Source organism: Scyliorhinus canicula, chromosome 3 (assembly GCF_902713615.1).
Source record: "Scyliorhinus canicula chromosome 3, sScyCan1.1, whole genome shotgun sequence".
In the NCBI taxonomy this organism is placed as follows: domain Eukaryota; kingdom Metazoa; phylum Chordata; class Chondrichthyes; order Carcharhiniformes; family Scyliorhinidae; genus Scyliorhinus; species Scyliorhinus canicula.
In genome coordinates this window covers 272,896,349-272,918,411 of record NC_052148.1, presented here as the reverse complement: position 1 = coordinate 272,918,411, position 22,063 = coordinate 272,896,349, and the positions used below count along the sequence as shown (strand labels likewise).

The 22,063-nt window shown below is 50.7% G+C and overlaps 1 protein-coding gene across 1 annotated transcript in view; it reads left to right on the top strand.

Annotated features, from left to right (window-relative positions):
• The window catches only part of rchy1 (ring finger and CHY zinc finger domain containing 1), a 52,663-nt gene that overhangs the window by 20,604 nt on the left and 9,996 nt on the right, over positions 1-22,063 (top strand). The window contains exons 5-6 of the mRNA XM_038792849.1: positions 1,767-1,811; positions 11,882-11,940. Coding sequence (XP_038648777.1) covers positions 1,767-1,811; positions 11,882-11,940 — 104 coding nt within the window. The remainder of the gene's footprint in view (positions 1-1,766; positions 1,812-11,881; positions 11,941-22,063) is intronic.

Genomic DNA, 22,063 nt, shown 5'->3' with positions numbered 1-22,063 from the left:
CCTCCGCCATGGTGGAGGCTGTGGCGGCGGTGGAAGAAAAAGAGTGCCCCCACGGCACTTACCCGTCTGCCGATCGGTGGGCCCCGATCGTGGGCCAGGCCACCGCGCCCCCCCCCCCCTCCCCGGGTCCGATTGCCCGCGCCCCCCCCCCTCCCCCCAGGACCCCGGGGGCCCGCTCGCGCCGCCAATCCCGCCGCCACCAGAGGTGGTTGAAACCACGGCAGCGGGAATGGCCTCACAGCGGCGGGACTTTGGCCCATCGCGGGCCGGAGAATCGCCGCAGGGGGCTTGCCGATCGGCGCGGCGTGATTCCCGCCCCCGCCAATACTCGAGTGGTGGAGAATTCCGGGGGCAGGATTTTCGCCGGCCCCGGGGCGGTTCTCCGACCCTGCGGGGGGGGGGGGGGGGGTCGGAGAATTTCGCCCCAGGTCTCCGAATTCTTGTCCTCGCCTTTGAACCGTGTGCTGGTTTCAACCCTTTCTCCCCACCTCTCTCCAGGCATGAATCAAGCATTATAGCCTCCAATCTTCCGACACTAGTTATCTCCTAGTTCCATGCTTCCTCCGTCCTGTTGGCAGACTGTTCTCATCCCTCTCTTGTTTTTCTCCCTCCTATTCTATGTCCACTAGCCTGTCAAACTCTCCGAGACCTCTCGGTACCCAAGGAATGCCAGAGAAATTTCACACATATTTGTTCCCAGTTAGAATTTTGTTAAAGTTAAGTTAATTTTTTGATCTCAATTTCAGTTATGGTTGGAATTACAGCAATATAGAGTAAAGACCATAAAAATGAATATTCTTCCAAGGTTCCTGTTCGTGTTTCAGTTTCTCCTGATTTTTTTCACGAAAGCGTTTTTTGTGAGGGTGGATAAGTTTAATTTTGGCAATTGTGTGGGCAGGCAAGATACTGAGGCTCCAGAGAGTCTTCCTGGAGAGGGGAAAACATTCCGGGGGCTGGCGCTGCCACATTTATTATATTGCTACTGGGCGGTGAATGTAGTAAAGGTGTGGCAGTGGTGAGGGGGTTAGGGTGGGGGTAAATGGAGGCGTCTTGCGTTGGGACGTGTTTAAAGGCACTGGTTACTGCCCCTCTCCCTTTTCCCCTGGCCATGGAGACAGTGAGCCCGATAGTGGCATCTCTTAAAATTTGGAATCAACTCAGTTCTGACTGGGAGGCATGTTGGTACTATCTGGAACATCATAGATTTGCGCTGTCGAGGATGGAAGCAACTTATAGGAGATGGAGGAGAGATGGGGTTGAGAGGATCGGGGATCTGTTTGTGGAGGGTAGGCTCACGAGGCTGGTTGCCCGGAGACGGATACTTCTTGGATGGAGGTGGGTGGTGCCCCCGAGGGCTTTGGCGTTGTTGGGGGGGATGTGGCAGAGTTTATGCAAATGGAGAAAATTAAATTTGCCTTTAGGGGATCAGAGGAGATATTCCACTAGAGTTGGAGGCCGTTCACCTGTATTTTCAAAGATCTGTTTGCCGCCAGCAATCAATGGAGGGAGGGGATGGGATGGGGGAGGTTTGTTTTGGGGTGAAATTAGTTTGTTAGTTTATAAAGATATAAAATGACAAGCTGTCTAATATGGATGTGCGTGTTTTTTATGATTGTGGAAATTGTATTGTTCGGAATAAAATATATTTAAAACTAGAATTACACCAGTATCCTTTCTCTGCTGATCATTGCTGTCGTTTCTGATTTTAAGAAGAATATATGGTTAATAGCATTTGAATACTGACATTAGCTTTCCCTTCTGTACAGTGTGTTGAAAACGTTTCCCGACAGAACTGTCCAGTGTGCATGGAGGTAAGATCAAAGTCACCAGGACTGTTTGTTGAATATGGAACTAGTCTTCACTCTTTGCTGGGTAGACACGCATTTCTAAATTTACCTTACTCTCAAATTGTCCAGTTAAACGATGAAAGCAAACTCACTGTCAACCTAAAATATACTGTTCGTGTGGCCCATTTTACATTTGTTGGATAGGGCATGTGATGGCTACAGTGGATCAAGTGATTGTGTTTCCCCGTGGGCTATAGAATCGTAGAGTCATACAGGAAAGAAGAGGCCCTTTGGACCATCGGGTTTGCACCGATAAATCTAAACTGATCCCACTTTCCAACACTTGGCCCATAGTCCTGAATGATATAATATTTCAAGTGCTCGTCCGTGTACTTTTTAAAGGTTGTGAGGATTCTCGCCTCTAATACCGTCCCAAGCAGTGCGTTTCAGACTCCCATCATCCTCTGGTTGAAAAGGTTTTTCCTCTGAGCTTCCTGCCCCTCGCCTTATAATTATGCCGCCTCATTATTGACCCTTCAACTAAGGGGAACAGCTGCTTCCTATCCACCCTGTTCACACCCCTCATTATCTTATATACACCTCAATCAGGTCCTCCCTCAACCTTCTCTGCTCCAAAGAAAACAACCTGAGCTTATCCAGCCTCTCTTCATAGCTCAAATGTTCCATCCCAGGCAGCATCCTGGTGAATCCCCTCTGCACCACCTCCAGTGCAGTCACTTTTTGTACAGCTCCAACATAACCTCCATGTTCTTCTAATCTATGCTACGACTGATATGTGCAGTGCCCCGTATGTCTTAATGACCCTATTAATTTGGAATGACCACATTCCAAAGATATGCAGGTTAGGTAGATTGGCCATGCTAAATTGCCCCTTAGTGTCCAAAGATGTGCAAATTGGGTGGGATTGGGGGGATAGGGTGGGGGAGTGTGCCAAGGTGGGGTACTCTTTCAGAGGGTCGGTGCAGGCTCAATGGGCTGAATGGCCTCCCCCTGCACTGTAGGAATTCTATGATTCTAGTTATCTGCGTCCAATCATGACTATTGATTATGTTTACTACATCATGTATATTATATGAGAATGATTAACCAATTCCAACAAGTGCATGCTTATTTAATTATAATACCCAATCAGTGCAAAGACACGTACATGCTGTCTCCTAATATTTATCATTGGCTCCCCATTATCAAGTATGTGGTTATCAATCACCTCCCCTATCAAAGTATAATGGTCTTCCCAAGGTTAAACTGCCCACTGAAATAACAATTCTGCATGATTATGCCTTTTCTCCAGAAAACTTGACGCCAATAAAAAGGAAATGGTGAAAAGATCCTACATTGTTCACTTCCATCCTTGATAAAGACCATTTGTTTCTTATCTCTATATGGGCAGCATGGTAGCACACGTGGCTAGCACTGTGGCTTCACAGCGCCAGGGTCCCAGGTTCAATTCCCGACTTGGTCACTGCGGAGTCTGCACGTTCTCCCCGTGAGTTTCCTCCGGGTGCTCCGGTTTCCTCCCACAATCCAAAGACGTGCAGGTTAGGTGGATTGGCCATGATAAATTGCCCTTAGTGATCAAAAAGGTTAGCAAGGGTTATGGGGATCGGGTGTGGAAGTAGGTCGGTGCAGACTCGATGGGCCGAATGGCCTCCTTCTGCATTGTATGTTCTATGTTATTTCCTGGGGTCCCATCACCAGCGATATGTGTCCTTAGGCAGACTTCCTGCAGCTAATATCTTTGGCTAAACAGCTTGTGTATGTTATACAGCTCAATACGGAAGAGTTTTAACCCCTTGACTTATTGAATTATTAAATTTAACTAAATTTAAAAACAAAACTAATTCTGCTATGAGGTCTAAAAGTACAACCTTTTAATTCCATACAGAATTGGTCTGCCCACCTGACCAAAGGGCCTATTTCTTCCTGCAACCTAAGACCTTCTTCCTCACCATCCTGCCGATCTTTGCATTGTCCGCAACCTTACTTATCATCTCCCATTCTCCTCTATATAATTGATATAAATCACAAATAAGGGACCCAGCACTGAGCCCTGTGGTACGTTCCTGGATACCGGATCCAGTCACACAAGCTACCCTTTACCATCGCTCTGTGTCTCCTATCACTTAAGCCAAGTTTGGATCTAACTTGCCAAGTTACCCTTGATCCCATGTCCTTTATCCGTCTCCCATACGAGATCTTGTTGAAGGCTTTGCTGAAATCCAAATAAACTACATCAACTGCAGTACCCTCATCTACACACCCGATCACCTTCTCGAAAATCTCAATCACATTTATTAGGCATGACCTCCCTCTGACACAGCCATGCTGACTGTCCCTGATCAAACCGTGCCTCTCCAAGTGGAGATCGACTCTTTCCTTCAGCATTTTCTCCAATAGTTTCCCTCCCACCGAGAGACTCTTTGGTCTGAGGTTCCCTGGTTTATCTGTACCATCCTTCTTAAAAAGTGGAACCATATTAGTTGTCCTCCAGTCTTCAGGCACCACCCTATGGCCAGAGAGGAATTAAAAATTTGGGTCTGAGCTCCTGTCATTTCCTCCCTTCCCAACCTGGGATACAACTCGACTGGACCTGGGGATTTTTCACTTCACTTCACTTCCTATATGAAGCTGTTCAAGGACCTCACAGTCCCTCTCCCCAAATTCGATGCCTATTTTCTCCTGAGGGATGACAGATGCAAAGTACTCGTTTCACACCCTACCAATGTCCTCTGGCTCCACGCACTGATGGCCCCTGCTCTTTTCCTGGTTACCCTCTTCCCCTTAATATACTTACAGAATATCTTCAGATTCTCCCAAATCGTACCTGCCAGTGTTTTTTCATGCCCCCTCTTTGCTCGCCTAATTGCTTTCTCAAGTTCCCCTCTGCACTTTCCATCCTCCACTAAGACCTACGCTGGCTTGTCCCCTTATACCTACTAAAACCTCTTTTCTTTCATATCCAGTTCTGAATATTCCTCGACATCCAGGGTTCTCTGGGCTTGTTGCTCCTACATTTCACCCTGAAGAGAACATGTTGGACCTGCACTCTCCCCATTTCCGTTTTGAACACCCATCACTGCTCTGCTGTAGGTTTTCCCACAAGATGCTGTTCCCAGTCTACTTTGGATCGATCTTGCCTTATTTTAATGAAAACCCACTCTTCATCCAAGACCATTTTTTTGCAGACCATCTTTTCCGTAACAAATTTAAATCGTACTGTGCTGTGGTCGCTGTCACTAAAATGCCACCTCGCTGCCACCTTGAGCACCTCTCTGGTTTCTTTCCCCAGAATTAGGTCCCTTGTTGGACCTTCTACATGTTGGCATAAAAAGCTCTCCTAAATATGTTTCAAGAAATCCACCCCTCTAAACCCTTTGCACTATGACTATCCTAATATTGGGGAAGTTGAAATCAGATAATATAATTACAAAGAACAGAAAATTACAGCACAGGATCAGGCCCTTCGGCCCTCCAAGCCTGTGCCAATCATGCTGCCCGTCTGAACTAAAACCTCCTACCATATCCCTCTGTCCCCAAACTATTCATGTATTTGTCAAGATGCCCCTTAAAAGTCACTGACTTATCTGCTTCCCCTGGCAGCAAGTTCCAGGCACCCAACACATCTGTGTAAAAGAACTTGCGTCGTACATCTTTAAACCTTGCTCCTCGCATCTTAAACCTATGTCCCCTAGTAATTGGCCCTCCCACCCTGGGAAAAAATCTTCTGACTATCCACTCTGTCCATTATCCTCATAATCTTGTAGACGTCTATCATGTTGCCCCTCAACCTCCGTTATTCCAGTGAGAACAAACCGAGTTTATTCAACCTCTCCTCATAGCTAATGCCCTCCATACCAGGCAACATCCTGGAAAATCTTTTCTGTACCCTCTCCAAAACCTCCACACCCTTCTGGTAGTGTGGTGATCAGAATTGAACACTATACTCCAAGTGTGGCCGAACTAAGGTTCTATACAGCTGCAACATTACTTGCCAACTTTTAAACTCCGTGCCCCGGCCAATGAAGGCAAGCATGTCGTATGCCTTCCTGACTACCTTCTCCACCTGTGTTGCCCCTTTCAGTGACCTGTGCACCCAGATCCCTCTGCCTATCAATATTCTTAAGATTAATAAGGTAATAACTTATCTTATTATTATTTTTACACCCCTCAGTGAATTGTCTATATATCTGCTCCTTTATTGCCTGCTGTCTGTTTGAGGGCGTATAATACACTCCCAGCAATTTAACTACACCCTTTTTATTCCTATGCTCTATTCACAAAGCCTCATTTGACGACCCTTCCAAGGTATCGTCTCTCCTTACTGCAGTAACTGACTCCTCAATTAGTAGAAATCCATAGAATTCCTACAGTGCACAAGGAGGCTATTTTGCTCCCGCAGGTCTGCCTCTCTGCTCCTGTGGATATCTCCTGCACATCGGGAGCTCCACTCCCGCGAGTATCTCTCCCCCAGGTCTGCCTCTCCACTCCCGCGACTATCTCTCCCCCAGGTCAGCCTCACTATTCCCGCGAGTATCTCTCCTCCAGGTCAGCCTCTCGTCTCCCGCGAGTATTTCTCCCAGGTCAGTCTCTCCATTCCCGCGAGTATCTATCCCCCAGGTCAGCCTCTCCATTGCTGCGAGTATCTCTCTCCCAGGTCAGTCTCTCCTCTCCCGTGAGTAGCTTTCCCAGGTCAGCCTCTCCACTCCCGCGAGTAATTCTCCCCCAGGTCAGCCTCTCCATTCCCGCGAGTATCTCTCCCAGGTCAGCCTCACTATTCCCGCGTGTATCTCTCCCAGGTCAGTCTCTCCATATCCGCGAGTATCTCTCCCAGGTCAGCCTCTCCATTCCCGCGTGTATCTCTCCCAGGTCAGTCTCTCCATTCCCGCGAGTATCTCTCCCAGGTCTGTCTCTCCACTCCCGCGACTATCTCTCCCCCAGGTCAGCCTCACTATTCCCGCGAGTATCTCTCCCAGGTCAGTCTCTCCATTCCCGCGAGTACCTCTCCCAGGTCAGCCTCTCCACTCCCGCGACTATCTCTCCCCCAGGTCTGCCTCTCCATTCCCGCGAGTATCTCTCCCAGGTCTGTCTCTCCATTCCCGCGACTATCTCTCCCCCAGGTCAGCCTTTCCATTCCCGCGAGTATCTCTCCCAAGTCAGCCTCTCCATTCCCGCGAGTATCTCTCCCCCAGGTCAGCCTTTCCATTCCCGCGACTATCTCTCCCCCAGGTCAGCCTCTCCATATCCACGAGTATCTCTCCCAGGTCAGCCTTTCCATTCCCGCGAGTATCTCTCCCAAGTCAGCCTCTCCATTCCCGCGAGTATCTCTCCCCCAGGTCAGCCTCTCCATTCCCGCGAGTATCTCTCCCAGGTCAGCCTCTCCACTCCCGCGAGTATCTCTCCCAGGTCAGTGTCTCCACTCCCGCGAGTATCTCTCCCAGGTCATTCTCTCCATTCCCGCGAGTATCTCTCCCCCAGGTCATTCTCTCCATTCCCGCGAGTATCTCTCCCAGGTCAGCCTCTCCATTCCCGCGACTATCTCTCCCCCAGGTCAGCCTCTCCATTCCCGCGAGTATCTCTCCCCAGGTCAGCCTCTCCATTCCCGCGAGTATCTCTCCCAGGTCAGCCTCTCCATTCCCGCGAGTATCTCTCCCAGGTCAGTCTCTCCATTCCCGCGAGTATCTCTCCCAGGTCAGTCTCTCCATTCCCGCGAGTATCTCTCCCCCAGGTCAGCCTCACTATTCCCGCGAGTATCTCTCCCAGGTCAGTCTCTCCATTCCCGCGAGTATCTCTCCCAGGTCAGTCTCTCCATTTCCACGAGTATCTCTCCCCCAGGTCAGTCTCTCCATTCCCGCGAGTATCTCTCCCAGGTCAGCCTCTCCATTCCCGCGAGTATCTCTCCCCCAGGTCAGCCTCTCTATTCCCGCGAGTATTTCTCCCAGGTCAGCCTCTCCATATCCGCGAGTATCTCTCTCCCAGGTCAGTCTCTCCACTCCCGCGAGTATCTTTCCCAGGTCAGCCTCTCCACTCCCGCGAGTATCTCTCCCAGGTCAGCCTCTCTATTCCCGTGAGTATCTCTCCCAGGTCAGCCTCTCCATTCCCGCGAGTATCTTTCCCAGGTCAGCCTCTCCACTCCCGCGAGTATCTCTCTCCCAGGTCAGCCTCTCCACTCCCGCGAGTATCTCTCTCCCAGGTCAGTCTCTCCATTCCCGCGAGTATCTCTCCCCCAGGTCAGTCTCTCCATTCCCGCGAGTCTCTTTCCCAGGTCAGCCTCTCCATTCCCACGAGTATCTGTCCCAGGTCAGCCTCTCCATTCCCACGAGTATCTCTCCCAGGTCTGCCTCTCCATTCCCACGAGTATCTCTCCCAGGTCAGCCTCTCCATTCCCGCGAGTATCTCTCCCCCAGGTCAGCCTCTCCATTCCCGCGAGTATCTCTCCCAGGTCAATCTCTCCATTCCCGCAAGAACCTTTCCCAGGTCAGCCTCTCCATTCCCGTGACTATCTCTCCCCCAAGTCAGCCTCTCTATTCCCGCGAGTATCTCTCCCCCAGGTCAGTCTCTCCATTCCCGCGAGTATCTCTCCCAGGTCAGTCTCTCCATTCCCGCGAGTATCTCTCCCAGGTCAGCCTCTCCACTCCCGCGACTATCTCTCCCCCAGGTCAGCCTCTCCATTCCCGCGAGTATCTCTCCCAGGTCAGCCTCTCCATTCCCGCGAGTCTCTCTCCCAAGTCAGCCTCTCTATTCCCGCGAGTATCTCTCCCCCAGGTCAGCCTCTCCATTCCCGCGAGTATCTCTCCCCCAGGTCAGCCTCACTATTCCCGCGAGTATCTCTCCCCAGGTCAGTTTCTCCATTCCCGCGAGTATCTCTCCTCCAGGTCAGCCTCTCCATTCCCGCGAGTATCTCTCCCAGGTCAGCCTCTCCATTCCCGCGAGTATCTGTCCCAGGTCAGCCTCTCCATTCCCGCGAGTATCTCTCCCCTAGGTCAGCCTCTCCATTCCCGCGAGTATCTCTCCCAGGTCAGCCTCTCCATTCCCGCGAGTATCTCTCCCAGGTCAGTCTCTCCATTCCCGCGAGTATCTCTCCCAGGTCAGCCTCTCCATATCCGCGAGTATCTCTCCCAGGTCAGCCTCTCCATTCCAGCGAGTATCTCTCCCAAGTCAGCCTCTCCATTCCCGCGAATATCTCTCCCAGGTCAGCCTCTCCATTCCCGCGAGTATCTCTCCCAGGTCTGCCTCTCCATTCCCGCGAGTATCTCTCCCAGGTCTGCCTCTCCATTCCCGCGAGTATCTCTCCCAGGTCTGCCTCTCCATTCCCGTGACTATCTCTCCCCCAAGTCAGCCTCTCCACTCCCGCGACTATCTCTCCCCCAGGTCAGCCTCTCCATTCCCGCGACTATCTCTCCCCCAGGTCAGCCTCTCCATTCCCGCGAGTATCTCTCCCAGGTCAGTCTCTCCACTCCCGTGAGTATCTCTCCCAGGTCAGTCTCTCCATTCCCACGAGTATCTCCCCCAGGTCAGCATCTCCATTCCCACGAGTATCTCTCCCAGGTCAGCATCTCCATTCCCGCGAGTATCTTTCCCAGGTCAGCCTCTCCATTCCCACGAGTATCTCTCTCCCAGGTCAACCTCTCCATTCCCGCGAGTATCTTTCCCAGGTCAGCCTCTCCATTCCCACGAGTATCTCCCCCAGGTCAGCATCTCCATTCCCACGAGTATCTCTCCCAGGTCAGCATCTCCATTCCCGCGAGTATCTTTCCCAGGTCAGCCTCTCCATTCCCACGAGTATCTCTCTCCCAGGTCAACCTCTCCATTCCCGCGAGTATCTTTCCCAGGTCAGCCTCTCCATTCCCACGTGTATCTCTCCCAGGTCAACCTCTCCATTCCCGCGAGTATCTTTCCCAGGTCAGCCTCTCCATTCCCACGAGTATCTTTCCCAGGTCAGCCTCTCCATTCCCGCGAGTATCTTTCCCAGGTCAGCCTCTCCATTCCCACGAGTATCTCTCCCCCAGGTCAGTCTCTCCATTCCCGCGAGTATCTCTCCCCCAGGTCAGCCTCTCCATTCCCACGAGTATCTTTCCCAGGTCAGCCTCTCCATTCCCGCGAGTATCTTTCCCAGGTCAGCCTCTCCACTCCCGCGAGTATCTCTCTCCCAGGTCAGTCTCTCCATTCCCGCGAGTATCTCTCTCCCAGGTCAGTCTCTCCATTCCCGCGAGTATCTCTCCCAGGTCAGCCTCTCCACTCCCGCGAGTATCTCTCCCCCAGGTCAGTCTCTCCATTCCCGCGAGTATCTTTCCCAGGTCAGCCTCTCCATTCCCACGAGTATCTGTCCCAGGTCAGCCTCTCCATTCCCACGAGTATCTCTCCCAGGTCAGTCTCTCCATTCCCACGAGTATCTCCCCCAGGTCAGCATCTCCATTCCCACGAGTATCTCTCCCAGGTCAGCATCTCCATTCCCGCGAGTATCTTTCCCAGGTCAGCCTCTCCATTCCCACGAGTATCTCTCTCCCAGGTCAACCTCTCCATTCCCGCGAGTATCTTTCCCAGGTCAGCCTCTCCATTCCCACGAGTATCTCCCCCAGGTCAGCATCTCCATTCCCACGAGTATCTCTCCCAGGTCAGCATCTCCATTCCCGCGAGTATCTTTCCCAGGTCAGCCTCTCCATTCCCACGAGTATCTCTCTCCCAGGTCAACCTCTCCATTCCCGCGAGTATCTTTCCCAGGTCAGCCTCTCCATTCCCACGTGTATCTCTCCCAGGTCAACCTCTCCATTCCCGCGAGTATCTTTCCCAGGTCAGCCTCTCCATTCCCACGAGTATCTTTCCCAGGTCAGCCTCTCCATTCCCGCGAGTATCTTTCCCAGGTCAGCCTCTCCATTCCCACGAGTATCTCTCCCCCAGGTCAGTCTCTCCATTCCCGCGAGTATCTCTCCCCCAGGTCAGCCTCTCCATTCCCACGAGTATCTTTCCCAGGTCAGTCTCTCCATTCCCACGAGTATCTCTCCCAGGTCAGCCTCTCCATTCCCGCGACTATCTCTCCCCCAGGTCAGCCTTTCCATTCCCGCGAGTATCTCTCCCAGGTCAGCCTCTCCATTCCCACGAGTATCTCTCCCAGGTCAGCCTCTCCATTCCCGCGAGTATCTTTCCCAGGTCAGCCTCTCCACTCCCGCGAGTATCTCTCTCCCAGGTCAGTCTCTCCATTCCCGCGAGTATCTCTCTCCCAGGTCAGTCTCTCCATTCCCGCGAGTATCTCTCCCAGGTCAGCCTCTCCACTCCCGCGAGTATCTCTCCCCCAGGTCAGTCTCTCCATTCCCGCGAGTATCTTTCCCAGGTCAGCCTCTCCATTCCCACGAGTATCTGTCCCAGGTCAGCCTCTCCATTCCCACGAGTATCTCTCCCAGGTCTGCCTCTCCATTCCCGCGAGTATCTCTCCCCCAGGTCAGTCTCTCCAATCCCGCGAGTATCTCTCCCAGGTCAGCCTCTCTATTCCCGCGAGTATCTCTCCCAGGTCAGTCTCTCCATTCCCGCGAGTATCTTCCACAGGTCCATTTCTCCATTCCTCCTCCTGAAGGTGTGTGATATGGGCAGTGCTTCCTGGGCTGTATTTGTTCGCTCTCCACTCTTGCGAGTATCTGCCACGGGTCCATCTTTCTAATCCTCCTCCTGAAGGTCAGTGATTTATGCAAGCTCCCTGAGCTGTATTTATCCTCTCTTTGCTCCCGCCAGCAGTCTCTCACATACGCCTCTCCTGAAGGTGACTGATTTATGCCCTGCACCCATGGCTATATTTATCCTCTCTTCTCCCGCTAGTATCTCCCACGAGTCTGCCTCTCTGCTTCTCCTGAAGGTGTGACGTAGCGCTCCCTGGCTGTATTTACTCTGCCCCTCCGCTCCTCCTCCTCCTGAGATGAGTAGATAACTGAGCTGTGCATCTTCTCTGCCCTGTACTCCCTTTGAGTGTAGGACTCTGCTAGAACTGTTGAATTTATCCCATGGTCTAAAATTTCCTGCTTTTTATGTAACACTAACCATTTTGTATCTTTGTGTTTAATGATTTGTTACTTTCGTTTTTGTCAAAGGACATTCATACTTCTCGTATTGGGGCTCACGTCCTGACCTGCGGTCATCTTCTTCACAAGTAAGCATCCTAAATTCTAACCGTACCAACATACTGGGCTGTAGTGAAAGGGTTATGCATTATGATGTAGAATCAAGACTGAGGACCAAGGAGATGCTGAGGCCTGTGGTTCATTAAATCAATTTGTTCAAAATTCATTGCTTGATCCAGTGGTGACAGTTCTTCAGAAGCTGGAGTATTTGTCAGCACTTGTGAGACAAAGCCTATCTTAAAGTAAATCATTAAATAACAAATATGGAAGAGATTAAGGATTTGAACCTTGGAGTCCATTCTCACACTTGCAGATACACTGTGAGTTCCAGCTGGTTGATGTATAGCTGTCTGGAACTAAGTGCGAAAGAGAGTTCTGTCGTCGTGCGTGGTTATCAGCTCTTTACCCAAGCTCATCATTTACGTTCTGACTATGGGCATCACATGTCGAAACATATACATTAACTGAAGGAGAGAAGCCTCAATATTCCTATCCTAACAGAGAGTGAGACATCAGCCTCCCTATTCCAACCCAAGCAGTCTGAATCTGCTGCCTCCCTGTCTTAACTGTGGTGTAACAGCAGGTTCTCTCCTGTGGTTAGGGTTAAGCTGTGACTTCAGGCAACGTGAACATCCGTGTGAAGCAGAAACCACTTTGCAGCAGTGCTAAAGTTCCAGGCATGTGTGCATAATGGTTCTCCAGGCATTGAGGAACAAATCAGTGGAGCAGTGTGTTTGAGATTTTGAAAAGGGGTGGATGGAAGCTAAATGATCAGAGCATGGCCTTTGACCAAGATTCCTGTAGGTGCTCTGGGGTGTAATTCATCTTGTGTAGGAAAAGGGGGAATAGCAAATCGGCAGCTTGTTTTCACACCGTCAGTTCCTCTGCCCCTAAAGAAAACACCCCCCATGAACATAGAGGCAACTCACATTAATACTTTATGATTTTAAATATATGTTTTGTGGACGTGAACTCTGGGTATGGATAGGTGCATGGGACTGGGATATTATAGCTATTACTGAGACATAGAACATAAAATGCAGAAGGAGGCCATTCGGCCCATTGAACACCGACCCACTTAAGCCCTCCACCCTATCCCCGTAACCCAATAACCCCTCCTAACCTTTTTGGTCACTAAGGGCAATTAATCATGGCCAATCCACCTAACTTGCACGTCTTTGGACTGTGGGAGGAAACTGGAGCATCCAGAGGAAACCCACGCAGACACAGGGAGAACGTGCAGACTCCACACAGACAGTGACCCAGCTGGGAATCGAACCTGGGACCCTGGCGCTGTGAAGCCACAGAGCTATCCACTTGTGCTACTGTGCTGTCCACATGGTTAAAGGAGGGGCGGGACTGGCAGCTCAATGTTCCGGGGCACAGATGCTTTAGGAGAGATAGGATAGGAGAGGAGGGGGAGTTGTGTTTTCGATTAGGGACAATATCACGGCAGTACAGAGAGAGGATATATCCGAGGGTTCGCCCACTGAGTCTATATGGGTAGAACTTAAAAATAAGAAGGGTGAGATCACTTTGATAGGACTGTACTATAGGCCCCCAAATAGTCAGCGAGATATTAAGGAGCAAATATGTAAAGAGATTACAGATAGTTGCTGGAAAAATAGGGTGGTAATAGTAGGGGACTTTCACTTTCCCAACATTAACTGGGACAGCCATAGCACTAGGGGTTTGGATGAGAGAAATTTGTCGAGTGTATTCAGGAAGAATTCATCATTCAATATGTGGATGGCCCGATTAGGGAGGGGGCAAAACTTGACCTCCTCTTGGGGAATAAAGAAGAGCAGGCGACGGAAGTGTTAGTGAGGGATCACTTTGGGACCAGTGACCAGCTTCTTACCTGCTGTTACCAGACTCCTAAACAACCCTTTTATGGACTGACCTGATTAATACTACATTCCTGTATGCTTCACCTGATTCCGGTGTCTATGTATTTACATTGTGTACCTTGTGTTGTCCTATTGTGTATTTTCTTTTTATTTTATTTTCTCTTCATGTACTAAATGATCTGTTTGAGCTGCTCACAGAAAAATACTTTTCCCTGTACCTCGGTACACATGACAATAAACAAATCCAACCCCTCCAATAATTCCATTAGTCTTAAGATAGCTATGGAGAATGATAGGTCTGGCCCAAAAGTAAAAATTCTAAATTGGGGCAAGGCCAATTTCAATGGTATTCGGTGGAAACTTTCAAAAGTTGATGGGGGAGCCTGTTTGCAGGCAAGGGGACAGCTGGTAAGTGGGAGCCTTTCAAAAGAGTGTTATTTAGGGTTCAGGGTGAGCTCATTCCTCTTAGAGTGAAGAGTAAGGCTGGTAGATGTAGGGAACCCTGGATGATTCGGGATATTGAGGCCCTGGTCAAAAGGAAGAAGGAGGCATATGACATGATTAGGCCTCTGGGATAAAATAGATCACTTGAAGAGTATAAAGCTTGTCAGAGTAGAGTTAAGAGAGAAATCAAGAAGACAAAAAGACATGAGATTGTCTTGTCAGATAATGCAAAGGAAAATCGAACGAGCTTTTACAGATCCATAAAGGGCAAAAGAGTGATTAGGGAGAGGATAGGGCCTCTTAAGGATAAACAAGGTAATCTAAGGTTAGGGTTAGGGTTAGGGTTAGGTGCTAAATGAATATTTCTCGGCAGTATTTACTGTTGAGAAAGGCAGGAAATTTAGGGAGATTGGGGAAATAAAAAGTGATGTCTTGAGGAGTGTACATATTACAGAGAAGGTGTTGGAGGTATTAAAGTGGATCAATGTAGATAAATCCCCGGCACCTGATTAAATGGATCCCAGAGCATTGTGGGAGGCTAGGGAGGAAATTGTCGGCCCCCTAGCAAAGATATTTGAATCATCGACAGCCACAGGAGAGGTGCCTGAAGTTTGGAAGGTAGCAAATGTTGTGCCCTTGTTTAAGAAGGGCTGTAGGGATCAACCTGGGACCTACAGACCGGTTAGCCGTACTTCTGTAGTGGGTAAGTTGTTAGAAGGTATTCTGAGGGACAGGATCTACAGGCATTTAGACAGACAAAGACTAATTAGGGAAAGTCAGCATGTCTTTGTATGGGGAAAGTCATGTCTCACAAATTTGATTGAGTTTTTTGAAGGGGTAACCTTCAAAAAGGGCAGTGCAGTCGATGTTGTCTCCATGGACTTTAGCAAGGCCTTTAACAAGGTACCGCATGGTAGGTTGTTGCAAAAGGTTAAATCTCACAGAATCCAGGGTGACGTAGCCAATTGGATACAAAATTGGCTTGGCGACTGAAGCCAAAGGGTGATTGTAGAGGGTTGATTTTCAAACTGGAGGCCTGTGACCAGCGGTGTGTTTCAGGGATCGGTGCTGGGTCCACTGTTATTTGTTTTAGAAAATATATAAATGACTTGGATGAGAATGTAGGAGGCATGGTTTGTAAGTGTGCAGATGACACCAAGAATGGTGGCATAGTGGATAGTGAAGAAGGTTATATAAGATTGAAACTGGATCTTGGGCCAGTGGGCTGATGAATGGCAGATGGAGTTTAATTTGGATAAATGTGAGGTGATGCATTGTGGTCGATCAAAACAGGGCAGTACCTACATAATTAATGGTAGGGAGTTGGGGCGAGTTACAGAACAAAGAGATCTAGGAGTACAGGTTCATATCTCCTTGAAGGTGGAGTGGCAGGTGGACAGGGTGATGAAGAAGGTATTCAGCAGGCTAGGTTTTATTGGTCAGAATATCGAATACAGGAGTTGGGACGTCTTGTTGAAGTTGTACAAGACATTAGTAAGACCACACATGGAATACTGTGTTCAGTTCTGGTCACCCTATTATAGGAAGGATATTGTTAAACTAGAAAGAGTGCAGAAGAGATTTACGAGGATGCTACCGGGACTTGATGGTTTGAGTTATAAGGAGAGGCTAGATAGGCTGGAACTTTTTTTCCCTGGAGCGTAGGAGGCTTAGGGATTATCTTATAGAGGTCTAAAATAATGAGGGGCATAGATAAGGTAGATAGTCAACATCTTTTCCCAAAGGTAGAGGAGTCTGGAACTAGAGGGCAGAGGTTAAAGGCAAGAGGGGAGAGAAAAAGGGTCCAGAGGGGAAATTTCTTACACAGAGGGTGGTGAGCATCTGGATCGGGCTGCCAATGGCAGTGGTAGAGGTGGGTACGATTTTGTTCTTTAAAAAGCAGTCAGACAATTACATGGATAGGGTGGGTATAGAGGGATATGGGCCAAATGCGGGCAAGTGGGACTAGCTTATTGATAGAAACTGGGCGGCATGGACAAGTTGGGCCGAAGGGCCTGTTTCCATGCTGTAAACATCTATGACTCTGACGTTTCTGATAACTGAAATGCCTTGTAATCTTTCTCTCAAATTATTTGAGCTGCCAGTATGTTAGGAATGAGGTGTATTAATTGAGTTTCTAGGAATGTTTCTGTTTAACCAACTGAGGATCATAAGTTGGAGTCACAAGGCTGCTCGTGATATGAGCCTGAACTCAGCTGGTTAAGTTTAGGCCAGGCTATTAGTTAGTGAATCTCACAAAAGTTAATGATCTGTCAGGTAGAGGGAGGGAGGAAGCGAAATAGATTGAAGAGGAGTAAAGTCACCTCTAATTTAATGGGAGTCCGGTGTCTCACTATGTGCCCCATTAGTTCGGCTTTATCCCTTGTCCATGAGCTCAAATGTTTTGCCCTTCATGTTGCTAGAAGCGCAAACTGCGGCGTAGACAAAGGGGCACCTGGGACCTCGGTCAGGACCAATAGCTTGTCCCCTTAGTCACTGATTAAAGAATTGAGAACGAAACAGAACTGACACTGACTGGACACCTAAGGAGTAGTCCGTCCAAACTGGAGGATATCATTTGATAGCTTCATCTACAAAAGCTGCTGCAAGCCTTTCTAAAAGACGGCTTAGGCCCAGAAAGGTATTGTGGCCAATTCTGGGTATTCCTGAAATGCTGCCCAGACTTTGGAGAAGTTTGCAGAGCAGGTTGAACCGGGTGATACCAGGGATGAGGGGCTTAGAGAAACCAGAGGAGCTGTGATTTATCACCTTGAAGCAGTGAAGGTTAAGGGGAAATTTAATAGACGTTTTCAAATCCCATTTAAGGATTTTGCTCGAATAAATAAGGAGAAAACTGTCTTCAGAGGCAGGAGTCTCAGTGACCGGATTTAAGATCATTGACAAAAGAGCTAGAGGCAACATAAGGGTAAAAAGATGAATGTGCACAATGAGTTGTGATCTGGAATGTTGTGTGTGAAAGGGTGGTGGAAGCAGATTCTTTTTTTTTTAAAATAATTTTTATTGAAGAAATTTTCAAAATCCAAACATTTTAACCCCCCCTACATTTACATTTAAATTATAACAAAACAAAGTCAAACCCCCCTACTTAACAAAAAAGTCCCCCCCACCACCTAATCGCGCGTTCCCCCCCCCCCCCACCCCCCCCCACCCACCACCCCCCCCCCCCCCCCCCCGGCGAACCGACAGTCAGACCAACTTATCATTTCTGGCATTGTCCTCGGGCAGGCCTTGCCCGTGCCACCACCGCTACCGTACTTCCTTCGTTGTTGTCTCCCCTCCCCCCCCCCCCCCCCCTCCCCCCCCCTCCCTCCCACCCTCCCCTCCCCTCCCGGGTTGCTGCTGTCACGGCCTCAGTTTCTATCTCTGATCTAAGAGGTCCAGGAAGGGTTGCCATCGCCTGAAAAACCCCTGCACCGACCCTCTCAGGGCGAATTTGATCCTTTCCAATTGGATGAAGTTTGCCATGTCGTTTAACCAGGTGTTAACACTTGGAGGCCTTTCGTCCCTCCACTGAATCAAGATCCTCCTCCGAGCCACCAAGGACGCAAAGGCTAATATTCCAGCCTCCCTCGCCTCCTGTACCCCCGGCTCCACCCCAACCCCGAAGATCGCAAGTCCCCATCCTGGCTTGACCCTGGACCCCACCACTCTCGACACCGTCCCTGCCACCCCCTTCCAGAACTCCTCCAGTGCCGGACATGCCCAAAACATATGTGCATGATTCGCAGGGCTTCCCGAACATCTAATACACCTGTCTTCACCCCCGAAAAACCGACTCATCCTTGTCCCCGTCATGTGGGCTCTATGCAGTACCTTAAATTGAATGAGACTTAGTCTCGCACATGACGACGACGAGTTGACCCTCTCCAGGGCGTCTGCCCATGTCCCGTCCTCTATCTGTTCCCCCAGCTCTAACTCCCACTTATCTTTCAGCTCCACTACTGGTACCTCCTCCACCTCCTGCATAATCTTATAGATGTCCGAGATCTTCCCCTCCCCGACCCAGACCCCTGATAGCACCCTATCACTCACCCCCCTGTCGGGAAGCGCGGGGAACCCCTCTACCTGTCGTCTGGCAAATGCCTTCACTTGGAGGTACCTGAACGTGTTCCCCGGGGGGAGCCCAAATTTCTCCTCCAGCTCTCCCAAGCTCGCAAACCTCCCCTCTATAAACAAGTCCCTCAGTTGTCTAATACCCGCCCTCTGCCAGCTCTGGAATCCCCCTCCTGTATTTCCCGGCGCAAATCTGTGGTTCCCTCTTAGTGGTGCCCCTATCAGACCTCCCACTTCCCCCCTGTGTCGCCTCCACTGCCCCCAGATCTTGAGGGTGGCCGCCACCACCGGGCTCGTGGTATACCTCGTGGGAGGGAGCGGCCATGGTGCCGTTACCAGTGCCCCTAAGCTTATGTTGCCGCAGGACGCCCTCTCCATGCGCTTCCAGGCTGCCCCCTCCCCTTCCATCATCCACTTTCGTACCATCGATGTATTTGCCGCCCAGTAATATCCTGAAAGGTTGGGTAACGCCAGCCCTCCACTATCCCTACTCCGCTCCAAAAAGACCCTTCTAACTCTCGGGGTGCCATGTGCCCACACATACCCCATGATACTACTCGTTACCTTCTTGAAAAAGGCCCTGGGGAGGAAGATGGGCAGACACTGGAACAAAAACAAGAACCTCGGGAGGACCGTCATTTTAACTGACTGCACCCTCCCTGCCAGCGACAGCGGCACCATGTCCCACCTCTTAAACTCCTCCTCCATCTGTTCCACCAGTCTGGAAAAGTTCAACTTGTGGAGGGCCCCCCAGTTCTTTGCCACCTGCACCCCCAAGTACCTAAAACTTTTAACTGCTCTTTTGAAGGGGAGCCTCCCAATTCCCTCCCCTTGGTCTCCCGGGTGTATTACAAAGACCTCACTTTTCCCCAGATTTAATTTATACCCCGAAAAGTCCCCGAACTCCGCTAGTATCCCCATTACCTCCGGCATTCCCCCCTCCGGGTCTGCCACATACAACAACAAATCATCCGCATAGAGCGAGACCCGATGTTCCTCCCCTCCCCTTGTCAGTCCTCTCCACCCCCCTGAACCCCTCAGTGCCATTGCCAACGGCTCAATCGCTAATGCAAAGAGTAAGGGGGATAGGGGACATCCCTGCCTAGTACCTCGATGGAGCCCAAAATATTCTGACCTCCTCCCGTTTGTTACCACACTCGCCATCGGAGCTGAATAGAGCAACTTTACCCACTTGATAAATCCCTCCCCAAACCCAAACCTTTCCAACGTCTCCCACAAGTATTCCCACTCCACCCTGTCAAATGCCTTCTCCGCGTCCAGCGCTACCACTATCTCCGCCTCCCCCTCCACTGCTGGCATCATAATCATATTTAACAATCTCCGGACATTTGTGTTAAGTTGGCGTCCCTTCACGAACCCCGTCTGGTCTTCATGGACTACCCCTGGCACACAGTCCTCTATCCTGGTTGCCAGGACCTTTGCTAACAGCTTGGCGTCAACATTTAGGAGGGAGATGGGCCTGTAGAACCCGCACTGGACCGGGTCCTTGTCCCGCTTCAAAATCAAGGAGATCAGGGCCTGCGACATTGTTGGGGGCAGAACCCCCCCCTCGCGCGCCTCATTAAAGGCTCTCACCAGCACTGGACCCACCAAGTCCACAAATTTCCTGTAAAACTCCACCGGGAACCCATCCGGCCCCGGCGCCTTCCCCGCCTGCATCTGGCCTATCCCTTTAAGTAGCTCCTGCAGCTCTATCGGCGCCTCCAACCCTTCTACCAGCTCCTCCTGTACCTTTGGGAACCCCAATTTGTCGAGAAAGTTCTTCATTCCCCCTCTCCTCTTCGGCGGTTCAGACCTATACAATTCCCTATAGAAGTCCCTAAAGACCCTATTCACCTCTTGCCCCTTCTGCACTACGTCCCCACCCCTCTCTCTCACTCCCCCAATCTCTCTGGCTGCATCTCGCTTACGAAGCTGGTGTGCCAACATCCTGCTCGCCTTTTCCCCGTACTCATACGCCGCACCCAGCGCCCTTCTCCACTGCATTTCCGCCTTCCTAGTGGTCAGTAGGTCGAACCTGGCCTGCAAGCTACGCCGCTCCCTTAATAGCCCCTCCTCTGGTGCCGCCGCATATTTCCTATCTACTTCTAGGAGCTCCCCCACCAGCCTCTCCCTTTCCTGCCACTCCTTCCTCTCTCTGTGTGCCCTTATGGAGATCAGCTCTCCTCTAATCACTGCTTTCAAGGCCTCCCAGACCGTCCCCACCTGCACCTCACCTGTGTCATTCGTACCCAGATAGTTCTCAATGCCCGTTCTCACCCTTCTGCACACCTCTTCGTCCGCCAACAGCCCTACATCCAGGCGCCACAACGGGCGTTGATCCCGCGCCTCCCCCATGTCCACGTCCACCCAATGTGGTGCATGGTCCGATATCGCAATGGCCGAGTACTCCGTGTCCTGCACTCTCGGTATCAGCCCCCTGTTCAATACGAAAAAATCGATCCTAGAGTACACTCTGTGGACGTGGGAGAAAAAAGAATACTCCCTCGCCCTAGGCCTACCAAATCTCCATGGGTCTACCTCTCCCATCTGCTCCATGAACCCCCTTAACACCTCTGCCGCTGCCGGCCTCCTATTCGTCCTGGAACTCGATCTATCCAGCCCAGGGTCTAACACCGTATTAAAGTCCCCTCCCATGATCAGGCCCCCTGCCTCCAGTCCCGGGATGAGGCCCAGCAGGCGCCTCATAAAACCCGCGTCATCCCAGTTCGGGGCATACACATTTACCAGTACCACATTCTCTCCCTGCAACCTACCCCTCACCATCACGTACCTGCCCTCCTTATCTGCCACCACCTCTGCCGCCACAAACTGCACCCTCTTTCCCACCAAAATCGCCACCCCCCGGTTCTTGATATCCAAGCCTGAGTGGAACACCTGTCCCACCCACCCCCTTCTCAGGCGGACCTGATCTGCTACCCTCAAATGAGTCTCCTGCAGCATTGCTACATCAGCCTTCAGTCCCTTCAGGTGTGAGAAGACCCTTGATCTTTTAACCGGCCCATTCAGCCCCCTTACGTTCCACGTGATCAATCGGATCGCTGAGCGACCCGTCCCTACTCCCTGTCGATTAGCCATGTCTTGTCCCTTGCTCGCCCCGGGTCATCCCTCCTTTTCTGACCCGCTTCCCATAGCGATGGCCCCCCCCCCCACCCCCCCGGCTCTCCCCTTCTCGTCCCTGGTCTTTCCAGCAGCAACCCGGTGTCCCCCCCCAGCCCCCCCCCCCCCCCCCCCCCCCCAGCCCCCCACCCCCTGGCTAGGACCCCTCCTAGCCGCGATGTACCCAACATCGTACTCCCGAGAGTCAGCTGGTCTCCGCTGACCCGGCTGCTCCTGCCACATTCCGACTCCTCCCGGTTCACCCCATCTGCGCTCGTGAAAGATCCCCTTAAAACCCCAGAGAAAGACCCGCATAATCAGCCCACTCCCCCCCGTCCCGTCTCCCCAACTTAACGATATAAATACCCAATGGCAAATAAATACATAAATACTTAACTACATACTTAAATAACAAAATAATTAACTAGCTATCAACTAACAGTGTGCTCAACCATCACCCTCCATCAAACAGTATAAATAACCGCAGATAACCATAACCCGAAAAGAAAGAAAGAACAAAAAACAAGCACCCAAAGGAAAAGGGTAAAAGGGGTAAATAACTAAGGGAAATTGGAAACGGGAAAAAACACCCCATAAGAAGCCAACGACCCACGATAGAGATTTCAACAGTTCAAATATACAGAAACACCCAACAACTCGAAAC